At 44.9% G+C, this 13,248-nt stretch overlaps 1 protein-coding gene across 3 annotated transcripts; it reads left to right on the top strand.

The window, feature by feature from the left end:
* The first annotated feature begins 2,418 nt into the window (after positions 1-2,418).
* On the top strand, positions 2,419-10,422 carry LOC135526228 (soluble guanylate cyclase 88E-like). 3 transcript variants are annotated; one of them, XM_064954403.1, is made up of 19 exons: positions 2,419-2,523; positions 2,826-2,981; positions 3,558-3,698; positions 3,989-4,128; positions 4,268-4,402; positions 4,797-4,920; positions 5,118-5,237; positions 5,369-5,453; positions 5,583-5,669; positions 6,120-6,237; positions 6,417-6,546; positions 6,755-6,901; positions 7,042-7,188; positions 7,260-7,416; positions 7,540-7,649; positions 7,851-7,940; positions 8,826-8,984; positions 9,356-9,496; positions 9,704-10,422. In XM_064954403.1, the coding sequence occupies exons 2-19, from the start codon at positions 2,859-2,861 to the stop codon at positions 9,863-9,865; spliced, it is 2,316 nt and encodes a 771-aa protein (XP_064810475.1). In that variant the 5' UTR covers positions 2,419-2,523; positions 2,826-2,858; the 3' UTR covers positions 9,866-10,422. The 3 variants fall into 3 exon arrangements, with proteins under 3 accessions (XP_064810475.1, XP_064810473.1, XP_064810474.1); XM_064954401.1 differs by having other exon boundaries at positions 9,356-9,505; XM_064954402.1 differs by lacking the exon at positions 2,419-2,523 and adding an exon at positions 2,530-2,758 and having other exon boundaries at positions 9,356-9,505.
* Positions 10,423-13,248: the final 2,826 nt, after the last annotated feature.

Genomic DNA, 13,248 nt, shown 5'->3' with positions numbered 1-13,248 from the left:
ACACACACACACACACACACACACAGGATGATGTCATCAGGATGCCCACCTGTGTTTCACAGAATTCGTGACGTGCCAGTCAAAGAGTTGAGGTCATTGGGGTGGAGAGGGCATAGGCGGGTTCAAGGGTTAGAGGTTAGTTCCTGGCAGAGTTTTATTTTTTGTTAGATTTGCCTGGACACATTCACTGTGCTGCTCTTGCCTTCCAGGGCCCCACTTTACATTTACAGAAGACCATTGAGGCATTGAAGAGCTTGTGCTTCATATTGATTTACTTTCTAGTGTTTTTCCATTCACTGTAGTGAGCAATAATTGCTCAGGCATTAATTTCATTTTTTCTTGTTGAGCTGATTACCATCGCTTGAGGCAACCGTGAAGTGCTTGCTTATTGGTTCATAAAACAATTTTTTTTTTTTTACTCATTATTTTTATCCCATTTTATTTTTTAAAGCCATAAACTATGTAATCCAAAGGCTGTTTTGAGACTGATCAATACCAGAGTTTTTCTCTGATAAGGATGTTTTCTCATCACAGTTGAGATTGCTTATCGATTTTCTCATCATTCGAATGGCTCTAAAGTCCCCTCTCTGTCCTGTCAGAAAACAGGCCAGTCTGTCCTAATAAATCATACAAAATCTTGCATTTATGTAACTTTGTAACAATGTGAAACAAAAATATGAACACAACATGTAAAGTGTTGGTCCCATGTTTCATGAACTGAAATAAAAGATCCCAGAAATGTTCCATATGTACAAAAAGCTTATTTCTCTCAAATTTTGTGCACACATTTGTTTATATCCTGTTAGTGACCATTTTTCCTTTGCGAAGATAATCCATCCACCTGACAAGTGTGGCATATCAAGAAGCTGATTAAATAGCATGCTAATTACACAGGTGCACCTTGTGCTGGTGAAAATAAAAGGACACTCTAAAATGTGCAGCTTTGTCACACAACACAATGCCACAGATGTCTTATGTTTTGAGGGAGCGTGCAATTGGCATGCTGACTGCTGGAATGTCCACCGGAGCTGTTGCCAGAGAATTGAATGTTAATTTCTCAACCAGCCACCTCCAATGTAATTTTAGAGAATTTGGCAGTACGTCCAACCGGCCTCACAACCGCAGACCCCGTGTACCGACGCAAGCCCAGGACCTCCACATTCTGGTTTTTCACCTGCGGGATCATCTGAGACCAGCCACCCGGAGAGCTGATGAAACTGTGGGTTTGCACAACAGAAACATTTCTGCACAAACTGTCAGAAACCTTCTTAGGGAAGCTCATCTGCGTGCTCGTCGTCCTCACCAGGGCATTGACCTGACTGCAGTTTGGCGTTGTAACCGACTTCGGTGGGCAAACGCTCACCTCCGATGGCCACTGGCACGCTGGAGAAGTCTGGTCTCAACGGATGAATTCCGGTTTCAACTGTACCGGGCAGATGGTGCCGTGTGGGCAGGCGGTGTGCTGATGTCAACGTTATGAACACAGTGCCCCATGTTGGCTGTGGGGTTATGGTATGGCATTAGACAGACAACAAACACAATTGCATTTTATCGATGTCAATTTGAATGCACAGAGATACCGTGACAAGATCCTGAGCCCATTGTTGTGCAATTCATCTGCCGCCATCACCTCATTTTTCAGCATGATAATGCAATTGTGTCGCAAGGATCTGTGCACACCTCCTGGAAGCTGTAAATGTACCAGTTATTCCATGGCCTGCATACTTACCAGACATGTCTTCCATTGAGCATGTTTGGGATGCTCTGTGTTCAACAGCATGTTCGATAACTTCACGCAGCCATTGAAAAGGAGTGGGGCAACATTCCACAGGCCACAATCAACAGCTTCATCAACTCTATATGAGGGAGACGTGTCGCTCTGCATGAGGCAAATGGTGGTCACACCAGATACTGACTGGTTTTCTGGTCCACACCCCTACCTTTAAAAAAAGGTATCTGTGACCAACAGGTGCATGTCTGTATTCCCAGTCATGTGAAATCCATTGATTGGGGCCTAATGAATTTATTTCAGTTGACTGATTTCCTTATATTAACTGTAACTCAGTAAAATCTTTCAAATTGTTGCATGTTGCGTTTATATTTTTGCTCAGTGTAGGTACCCTGTACCTGCTGATGTAGCACCAGTGAATGTAAAAAATGACACATTCGGATTAGTGTATGTTTTTCAGCAGATAACTATCATCTTTCCTGAAAAATTGGACAGTCAAGACACCATTTGGTATCTAACTCTTTAGCACAGAACATAGAGGGGAAACCCACTTGACTGGTGTCATCTGCTAGTGAGGGCTGGCCCCTCTGGCCCCCTATACAGTGTGCTGCTGTCATGTGGAGTGGGCTGCAGGACCACCAGGTAGTGACAGCTGACAACAGGACAATACGAGCCCATTGAAGCTATGTGTTTGTGTAATGAAGGTTCCTTTAAAACTGATTGTCTAGAAGATCTGCAGATTAAACAGGGGCTGGAAGGAGGGAAGGAAGGAATCTAGCTGTCCTCAACACAAGGTAGTCTTATAGGATAATTCAAAAAAGAGACTTAGACAGTGCCGTAGGAAAGTGCTGGCAAATGAGGTCGGAAGCAGCGTCACACACACACACTGAGGCTTTTAGACCTTGGTAACAAGGATTCAACTAAGTTTTAGTTTGAATAAGTCATCAGTCAAATGGACCAAACCGTGTGAGGAACACAGGCTTTGAGCTCGGCTTTGGCTAACCTACACCTCATTCGCTCGTGTCACAGGTGCTTGGATCACTGAAACTCTTTTTCCCTACTGTGTTTCTGTGGGCTGAGCCTGTTCTGTTCCTAGGTCTTGGTCCCAGTGCAGACTGAAGCAGGGTGAATGATGTATGGACTGCTGTGTGAGTCTCTGCATGACTTCATCAAGGAGTCGTATGGAGATGATGTGTGGAAACTGGTCAGAGAGAGGGCCGATGTCAGGCTACACTCCTTTGTCACCCACCAGGTAGATTTTTGACATTTTGCTCACAAAATAAAACCGTTATGGATTTATGTTTTGAGGGGTCCTGATCTGCCAATTGATACAGTATTTAGAAATGTTCAGGAGCACTCTGTATGTAGTTCTAGTTTCTAATTTCTAGTTTGAGCTCTATAGATTGCCTTGAGTAGAAATGTCTCTCTGCAGGTCTAAAGTCAAAGTGTCTGTAGTTCTGTCTGTTGTTGTTGATGATCTCCGTCAGCATCTGTGTCTCTCTGAAGGTGTACAGTGAATGTGACCGAGGTTCTGTCTGTGAATACCTGTGTGTGTTTGCAGGTGTACAGTGAAAGTGACCGAGGTTCTGTCTGTGAATACCTGTGTGTTTGCAGGTGTACAGTGAAAGTGACCGAGGTTCTGTCTGTGAACACCTGTGTGTTTGCAGGTGTACAGTGAAAGTGACCGAGGTTCTGTCTGTGAACACCTGTGTGTTTGCAGGTGTACAGTGAAAGTGACCGAGGTTCTGTCTGTGAATACCTGTGTGTTTGCAGGTGTACAGTGAAAGTGACCGAGGTTCTGTCTGTGAACACCTGTCTGTGTTTGCAGGTGTACAGTGAAAGTGTCATCCCGCGTATTGCCAAGGCAGCCAGCGGAGTGACAGGAACCCCCTACAACGAGCTCATGAACTCCTGGGGGGTCTATTTCCTGGGCTTCGTGGGGAAGTACGGTTACGACAGGATCCTCAAGGTGCGACTAGCTCTTACACTGGAACTGTGTTTTTGATTATTGCTTTTCAGCATTATTTATCTGTATTGTGTGTGTGTGTGTGTGTGTGTGTGTGTGTGTGTGTGTGTGTGTGTGTGTGTGTGTGTGTGTGTGTGTGTGTGTGTGCGTGCGTACGTGCGTGCGTGCATGTGTGTGTGTGTGTGTGTGTGTGCGCATGTGTTGTGTCTGTGCTGAGTTGTTGCATTTTCTTTTGTTGATAAGGGTTATATATCTCTGTGTTGAGCTCTTGTTTCTGTGTCTGCGTGTCCCAGGTGTTGGGTCGTCACGTGCGTGACTTTGTGAACGGGCTGGATAACCTCCATGAGTACCTGCGCTTCAGCTACCCCAAGGTCCAGCCCCCTACCTTCTTCTGTCAGGAGGAATCAGCCACCGGAGTCACCCTCCACTACAGGTCTGAGAGGCGAGGATGAGAGAGAGAGAGAAGTAGAGAGAGAGAGAGTGAGTGTGTGAGAGAGAGAGAGAGAGATGAATAACTCCACCACCCATACACCAAATACACTCTCACCCCTCCCCTCCCCCCTGCCCTGTAGGAGTAAGCGTAAGGGTTACCTCCACTACGCCATGGGCCAGCTGAGACAGATGGGGAAACAATTCTATGACACGGATATCCACGTGGAGGTGCTGTCTGAACAACTGGTGGGAGACTACTCACACGTCACCATGAGGTCAGTCAGACTACACAAACACTCCTCGTGTTCCAAATGGCACCCTGTAGTGCTCTGGTCAAATGTGCTGCAATAAAATAAGATGTCATTTGGGACTCAGGCAACCCTCTAAACAAATCAACCTCCATTTGTATCATGTGCATTCGACCCAGTAACGTCTGCTTAGTAGCACTGAAGCCAATGGATAATGGATACAATGGATAATCACGGAGTGTATCTATGTACATCTATGTATCTGTGTATGTACAGCTTTTCATGATCAGCTTTTCTAAGTACAGATTTTCATGAAGTCTCATTGTTTACATGATTTGGGAATCGCATCCATCGTGTGTGGATGTCATGTATACATTGCATGACTAAGTGGTATGTTTTCTGTGTTTTCCGTTTTCTGCAGGCTGAACTTTGACAACTCCGCCTACCGTTACATCATGAAGGAGGACGAGGAGGAGCAGGAGATTCTGCCCATCACCAGCGACTTCTTCTTCGAAGTCTTCCCCTTCAACATCGTTTTCAGACAGGTAAACCACCAGTCGCTCCTCTGCTCCTCCTCCCGTGAAGACCACTCCCGACATCATCTGGATATCCGTTAGCATCAGCATTGCCTCTTTGCGAAGGAACACGTGTCGCTGTACCGTGCTAAATCCACACGTAAAACGTAGCCATCCGTGCTTAGACATACCACATTTCATGAATCTTCTCTGTGTGCTCGATGTAGGACATGGTGGTGCACAACGTGGGCTCTGGCCTGGCCACAGTCTTCCCTGACTTGGATGGGAAAAAGATCAATGATGCCTTCCTGCTGGCGCGCCCACTGGTGGAGTTTACCTGGAACATGGTGAGACCTCTTCTGTTCACAAACACTTCTAGTTCCTACCCCTTAAAACATCACACACATTTGCTATTCTCCTCTTCTTCTCAATGTCCTGTACTGACATTGAACATATTATCTGGTTTAAATCCACGCAGATCATCTCCCACCCCAACAACCTGTTTGAGATCATGTCCAAGGAGCCAGTGAAGAGAGAGAGGAACCTTCATAACAGAGTCCAAAGTAAGAGAAGAACACATTTAAAGGGGGCAACACAGACCTGTGTGTTTTTCTGATAGTGCCTTCTATATTCCCTCCATCTCGTAGGGTTTTTGAAGGTTGACAGTTCTGTATGTTCTCTCTCTCCCTCAGATTCGGACTATGAGAATGCTAACCGTACAGCTGACGTAGACGTGGAGCTCATGGCCTTCCAGTCCATCATCGGCGATGACTACAAAGGTCACGATCCTTTAGAACGGTGTTTCTCAATCCTGGTCCCAGGGACCCAAAGGGGTGCACATTTTTGTTTTTGCCCTAGCACCACACACCTGATTCAAATCAAATGCCTGATGATGAGTTGATTAGTTGAATCGACTGTGTTAGTGCTAGGGCAAAAACAAAAATGTGCACCCCTTTGGGTCCCCGGCACTAGTATTGAGAAACACTGCTTTAGAACCCTCACACCAACACTGACCTGACCCCTGTGAGTGTGTGTGTGTGTGTGTGTGTGTGTGTGTGTGTGTGTGTGTGTGTGTGTGTGTGTGTGTGTGTGTGTGTGTGTGTGTGTGTGTGTGTGTGTGTGTGTGTGCGTGCGTGTGTGTGCGCGTGTGTGCGCATGTGTGCTTGTGTGCGCATGATTGTGTGCGTGCGTGTGTGTGTGGATTTGACGCTGTTCTTCTCCCCTCTCAGATGGCAACAGTGCTAATGCTATGGAGAGCTGGGGTGATGGCAGTCGCTGTCTGAAACTGAAGGGACAGATGAGATACATGCCTGAGTGGGAGTCCATCATCTTTCTGGGAACCCCTGTGTAAGACACACACACACGCACGCACGCACGCACACACACACACACACACACACACACACACACACACACACACACACACACACACACACACACACACACACACACACACACACACTCATTGGTGGTTTGTCCTGTTTTGTTGAATAGCATTGTGTGTGCTTGTGTTTGTGTTTCTATAGGATGGAGAGTCTGAGTGCCATGTTTAAAACCGGTCTCTATATCAACGACCTGAGTATGCATGACTCCAGTAGAGACCTGGTACTGGCAGGAACCCAGCAGTCAGAGGAACTCAAGAGAGCTCTCATACAGGTATATATCATATGATACTGTTTGTACTATACTTACTGATTTGTACTAAAGCATCCCTAATAATATCCTATTGCCTATATTGTGCACTACCATTAACCAGAGAGCACTATAAAGGGAATAGGGTGCTATTTGGGATACGACATATGTCTATGGTCAGATTGACTCAGTGCTGTGACACCTCTCTATCGCCGCCCTGTGGTGAGTGCAGGAACAGAAGAAGTCCAGTAAACTGGAGGAGAGTATGAAGATGCTAGACTATGAGATGAAGAAGACAGATGATCTGCTCTACAGGATGATCCCTAAACCCGTGGCCAAGAGACTACGCAAGGGAGAGCCTGCCGTCAACACCTGTGAGGTCAGGATTGACTGTTAGCATGGCCAAGGTTGGGGTGGCGTGTGTGTCTCATCTGTCTACCCGTCTCCCTGGCCCACCTGTCCAGCCTGTCCCACCTGTCTCCCTGTCAACCTGTCTCCCTGTCTCCGTCTCACCTGCAGGTGTTTCCAGACGTGACCATCCTGTTCAGTGATGTGGTGGGCTTCACCCGTATCTGCAGCCACATCACGCCCATGCAGGTGGTCTCCATGCTCAACACCATGTACACACTCTTCGACACACTCAGCGAGAAGCACCGTGTCTTCAAGGTGTGTGTGTGTGAGACAACTGATCACTTGGCGTGTGTGTGTAATATGTTAACCCTATTCTCTCCTCCTAGGTTGAGACCATAGGGGATGCATACATGGTGGTGGCGGGGGCTCCAGAAAAGACTAAATACCACGCCCACAACATCTGCGACATGGCCCTGGACATGGTGCGCTCCATAGACCACCTCAAGGACCCCTCCAATGGCAACAACATACAGATCAGAGTGGGTGAGTGGAGACACAATGGGAACCACTCTCATCCTGAGTCTCAGTGGCTGTGTGTTGTGCGTATACACATGGTGAAGCAGATGTGTGTTTAGTTGGGTCAGTAACAGAAGATATGCGTTGCAGGGATCCACTCTGGCATGGTGGTGGCCGGGGTGGTGGGCCATAAGATGCCACGCTACGGTCTTCATGGCGACACTGTCCACACCGCATCAGCCATGGAGAGCAACGGCAAGGTAGAGAGAGAGAGAGAGTCAAAAGAGAGTCAAAGAAAAGGAGTGGGAGAGGAGAAGATAAATGAAGATGCATTTCTAACATCCAGGTGTTCTATGACTGATCATGATATGACTGATCTGACTATTCTCTCTCTCTCTCTCTCTCTCTCTCTCTCTCTCTCTCTCTCTCTCTCTCTCTCTCACTCTCTCTGTCCCATTCAGGAGATGCACATCCAGCTCAGCAGCGCTACCTATGAGCATCTGAAGGGAAGTCACTTCATCTTCGAAAGGAGAGGCACTATCACCATCAAGGTCAGGGGTCACCAATGTCACAATGGCAACCTTACCGACCCCTGTAACTAATAGCGACCAACTGGTCACCATGTCCGCAGCGTGAGGTCATTTGAAATTTGAAGCCAGCACGGACTCTGTCTTCCCATTCAAGAATCAAAGTCATTATGACGCATATAATTAGAGTGATCATATTTCTATGTCATGGCCCTCCCACGTACAACACAGCTGGAGGGCTAAGACCATAATTACTGGAATGAATGCTATTATTTCCCAATCGATGTCATCAAAACATTCTCATTTTAATGTGTAACATCCTTCTCCCTGCTGTTGCTCCAAGCTGTTTTTAAAGCATTGTGGGAGAATCTGAGAACGAGAGACCAACCGTTGTATAATTTGCATGTCAACTATTTTAACCAATCAACCTCACCCTATACTGGTATTCACAAACCATAGCTTGGTGGTGGGGGTCTAAATGTCATCACTGGGTCTGTCTTTGAGCCAAAGGAAATGCTAAAGTAAATGACTGCTAAGGGTTTGTGAGCCAGCGGATTATCAGGAGGCAGCAGTGACTCACTTTCTCATCAAAGGCTCTCTGCTCCCTGCAACTTTAATGATCAACCTCACAGCTGTCCATTAACATCAACTCTTCTTATCACTTACTCACACAGCGAGCGCGCGCGCGCGCGTGTGTGTGTGTGTGTGTGTGTGTGTGTGTGTGTGTGTGTGTGTGTGTGTGTGTGTGTGTGTGTGTGTGTGTGTGTGTGTGCGTGCGTGCGTGTCTGCCTGTGTGTCTGTATGCTTGCTTATGCATCTTGTGTATATGAGCTGTGCCTCTATTTGTGTGATTTGTTGTCCTCTTTTGTAATTGAAATCTTAACTGAAACCTCCCTCCCTCCCTCCCAGGGTAATGTAGAGATAGAGACATACTGGCTGAAGGGAAAGAGGGATAAGGATGGGAATGCCCAGGCTGCCTGTCCCCAGTTTGAGACCCAGACCATCAGCAAGGCCATCAGTAAGGCCACTATCTCAGCCCCTGAAACCAGTGGAGACCAAGACAGACTGGTAATGTAGCCTACTGTATCTATGGTCTGGTGCTTTCTGTCAATAACTCTGCTCTAAGGAAAAAGATAAGGAAATATATTGTGAATGGCTGCCCCGAGGGCACATATGAATTCATTTGATTTTAAATGGGAACATTTATGTTGCGAAGAAATCAAATGAAACATCACAACTGCTCATAGCAGATAGTCAATATAATAATATTTCCACTCTTAGCCCATATCAAAATCTTATGAAATTAGCTTTGTGCCTGGACTGCTCATGGCTTAGCTTAACTGTGACATCAAATGCCTTGCTAAATCTTGAGAATCTTTGTTTTCATATCGCCGGTCTATCCCTCGTGTCATGGCTCTATCCCTCTCTCCTTGATCCAGGTGTTCCCGTCGGTGGCGAGGGAGGATGAGGATGATGTGAAGTCTATACGTTCCCACCGTATCAAGATGGATATCTCAGGCCACCACTCCCTGGTGGAGTCTCTGGAGGAATGCCGGGCCGAGGAGATGTCTGTCAGCAAGGTGAGAAGGGTGAGGCTCACACTGCTGGATTGTTACCTATGGAGTTCACTTAGATGGAAGGAGAAGAGTTCAGATTTGACTCTGACACATTTTCTCTCGCTCTCCGCTTTTTTCTTTCTGCCCTCTCCCCTCTCACTCCCCTCTTTCATTCTGTCCTCCTTTCTCTTGCCCCTCTTTTTCTACCTCTCTCTTTTCTCCGTCTCCCAGTCTCACTATAAGGATGCCCTCCACCATAACAACGGTCTACAGGACAGTCACATTGAGCTAGACTCTCCAGAGTTTGACGTGCATAATTCCATCATGGCATCTCCAGACGGCTCCATTGACTCCCACTGCTCGGAGAAGAGCGCCATGTGCTCCGTGTCGTGAACCCTTAGTCACCATGGCGATATAGGCCACTTAGGGCGAAGGCTCAAGCTGTGGCTGTGTATAAATAATGATAGTTATACTGTAATAACTTTCTTGAACAAAAATTATGTTTTTATATAGTTGTTTCATTTGTTACAAAACGCTGAAGGCTCGGGTAACATTTAACCATGGACATTATTTTGTTGCAGAGCTCTGTTGTGCCTTATTTGTCCAATGTGTCCATGTTATGGCAATCTACAATATGTACAATTTAAAGTAGTCCACTCTAATTTGTGATAACGCCAGAAATGTTTTATCTGTATAAAGATTAGTCATATATATTTAATAATGTCCTGTTGACCTGACATAAAAGAGAATGTATATGATTCCTACATATTGAATAGAGCACATATAGTTACTTTGTAACACATTTCTAAATGCATTCTGGCCTTTCACTGTTAGCTCCCGCTGCACTGTGTGAGTTCACTCCGCTGTGTTAGCCTTTCTCATGCATAGCCTACTGCACAAGAGAATAGAACAACATGTCAACACTGTGGAAATAAAACAAGGTGACAGCATAGCTTGAGCAAGTCTAATGGAGCTTATTTTCATTGACGCTCACACATATACTGCATTGGCATTTGGGTTACAATAGAGACCACTTAGAGGCAAGTCACTAAAGGTCAAACATACACTGTGTGTGTGTGTGTGTGTGTGTGTGTGTGTGTGTGTGTGTGTGTGTGTGTGTGTGTGTGTGTGTGTGTGTGTGTGTGTGTGTGTGTGTGTGTGTGTGTGTGTGTGTGTGTGTGTGTGTGTGTGTGTGTGTGTGTGTGTGTGTGGAAACTGTTTCATGATACATGGAAAGGGAACGCACAGAACAGACAAGTCATTATACATAAGCAGTAGATTTGTTCTGCACTATATTATTCATGAAATGGTGATATACAGAACACACAACCCATGACAGACAGATTTCCAGAAAAGGGCAATACATTGTGTATGCTATATACAGTATATTCATTTATTCACGTTAGTGGGTACTGTGCACATGCACTCAAAAGTTATGTACAGTAGTGCAACATCCTACTGCTCCTCCTTGAAACACCCAAACAGGTCTATGCCTCCCATACTTCCTCAACACTGTTGCATGCTGGGTAGCATAACACAGGAAATGAATATAGAAGCATGAAAACATCATACAAAGTCTGAAAATAATAGAAAGCATCATAGTTCAGAGAGGACTTGTTGCCTTCCTCTCCTGTCTGCATGCCTCTCTAGTTCTCTCATGTCCTTCAGACCACGTTCCCAACAGACTGGCAGTCGGATGGAGCTGCCGCGGAAGGTGGCATCCTTGCGATCCAGAATGAAGCCGCGTGCGGGCCGGGGTGTAGAAGAAGGCTACCAGGAGCAGGAAGCGGACCACGCAGAAGATTATCAAATCAAATCAAATGTATTTATATAGCTCTTCTTACATCAGCTGATATCTCAAAGTGCTGTACAGAAACCCAGGCTAAAACCTCAAACAGCAAGCAATGCAGGTGTAGAAGCACGGTGGCTAGGAAAAACTCCCTAGAAAGGCCAAAACCTAGGAAGAAACCTAGAGAGGAACCAGGCAATGAGGGGTGGCCAGTTCTCTTCTGGCCTGATGACGATCAGGATGGTGTTCACCTGCATGTGCTCCTCCTCCAACCAGAGGCAGGGGTCAAGACAGGGTTAGAGGTCATGGCAGGTGGCAGAGGATCGCTTGAAGTGAGGTAGGGGACTACTGTCATGGCTGATTAGTCAGTTTGTTCCACTGTAAAAATAGAAAGACGAAAAAAAACAACATGATTTTGTAATGAATCCATGAACAGTACTGTACTTAACCAGAGACTAGGTGTTTGGAGGGTGTTTGAATGTAAACCAAATATAAGCATTATGATACACAGAAAGTGTTTTAAAACAGAATAGAAGTACTCTGAAACACCCAAAGTGGTGCTTCAATATCAATGTTGGGTTTTTTAAGAGAGTCTCGTGAGAATACCTTTTGGGGTTTCAGTGCATGTAAAAGGCAACATCAAAACACAAAAAAACATTCTCATAATCAAATGGTTAAGAAATGCTAATGCTTTATGGTTCAAATATTGATTGATGGTAAGGGCCTATGGAGAATATTATTTTGGAGTTGAATTACATCTTGATTTTTTTCAGTGCTTTATTAAGACTAGAAACAGGAGGAGACAGAGAAGTGAAAGTGGGACAGGCGGAAGCAGGAATTGCACCCCAGACTTCTGTAGCAGTAAGATGATACATTTATTTGGAATTTAATTGTAATTTTACACACTCAACCACACAGCCACATTCTAAAATAATTATTCTGGGGTGAATTGAAATTGACCCCAAAAAACAAACAACCAAAGTATACTTAATAAAAATGAATGCAAGCTGTTTCAATTGATTTGTTCATTTCATTTTACCCAAAGAATTCAGATGAAGTCTGACTTAATATGTTGCTCAAAATGTGAGTTTCTTTAATAAGGATAACCAAAGATTGAGAAAATGTTGTGCTTTAACTCATTGGAAGTCTGGTTTTAAGCTTCTTGCACTTCCTATTTTGCCACGTGGCTCTGTTTTTAGAGGATTGTGGGTAATTCACATATTTAGACTTTTACACAATGTTGTTTAAAAAAAGAAAAGTAGACTTTTATTGTATATTAGTATTAAGCAGCTTCCCACTGGGCACACACTGGTTGAATCAACTATTTTTCTATGTCATTTGTCAGTGTATTGTGGCATGGAATCTACATGGAAAATAATCTCTTTTTGAGCTGTTGAATTTAAGTTGTAATCTCATCGATCAATGTCTCAACCAAATATTACCCAATTATCCACGTTGAAATGACGTGATGTGCCCAGTGGGTTGTTATGAGGTGTAATGGATCATGTTGAATGGATACCAAAACAGTCAGGCAAAATTACGTTCGATGATGAGACGACCCATTCCCACATATCCAGCTTTTAATGGTAGAGGCAAATACAGTATCCTGCAGTGCTGGCTATACAATCTCTGATGGTGGATTGAGCACTGTGCTCAACAATGCCTGCCAAAACAGGTTAAACTGGCAAATGATCAGATACATAAATCAGTGTTAAATATGAAAATACTCCTGAAGAAGTGATCTAATTCTGTACTGGACAGAATTTGAAACACCATAATAGTGTTTAGAAGCTTTGGAAAGAGGAAACAACACCAAAAGTGAAGGTATCGAATTCTACCGTAAACAGAACTCGAAACACTAAAATAATGTTTTCAACCTTTCCGGTAGGGCTCCCAGTCCCTGGCAAGGTGTTGCACAACACTTGATTAAGTGGTGTTTACAATACACCCTGTAATGTTTCAAAACATCTCATTACGATGTGTTTCA

Source organism: Oncorhynchus masou, chromosome 32 (genome assembly GCF_036934945.1).
Source record: "Oncorhynchus masou masou isolate Uvic2021 chromosome 32, UVic_Omas_1.1, whole genome shotgun sequence".
Lineage (NCBI taxonomy): Eukaryota > Metazoa > Chordata > Actinopteri > Salmoniformes > Salmonidae > Oncorhynchus > Oncorhynchus masou.
This window is presented reverse-complemented; position numbering and strand designations above follow the sequence as displayed.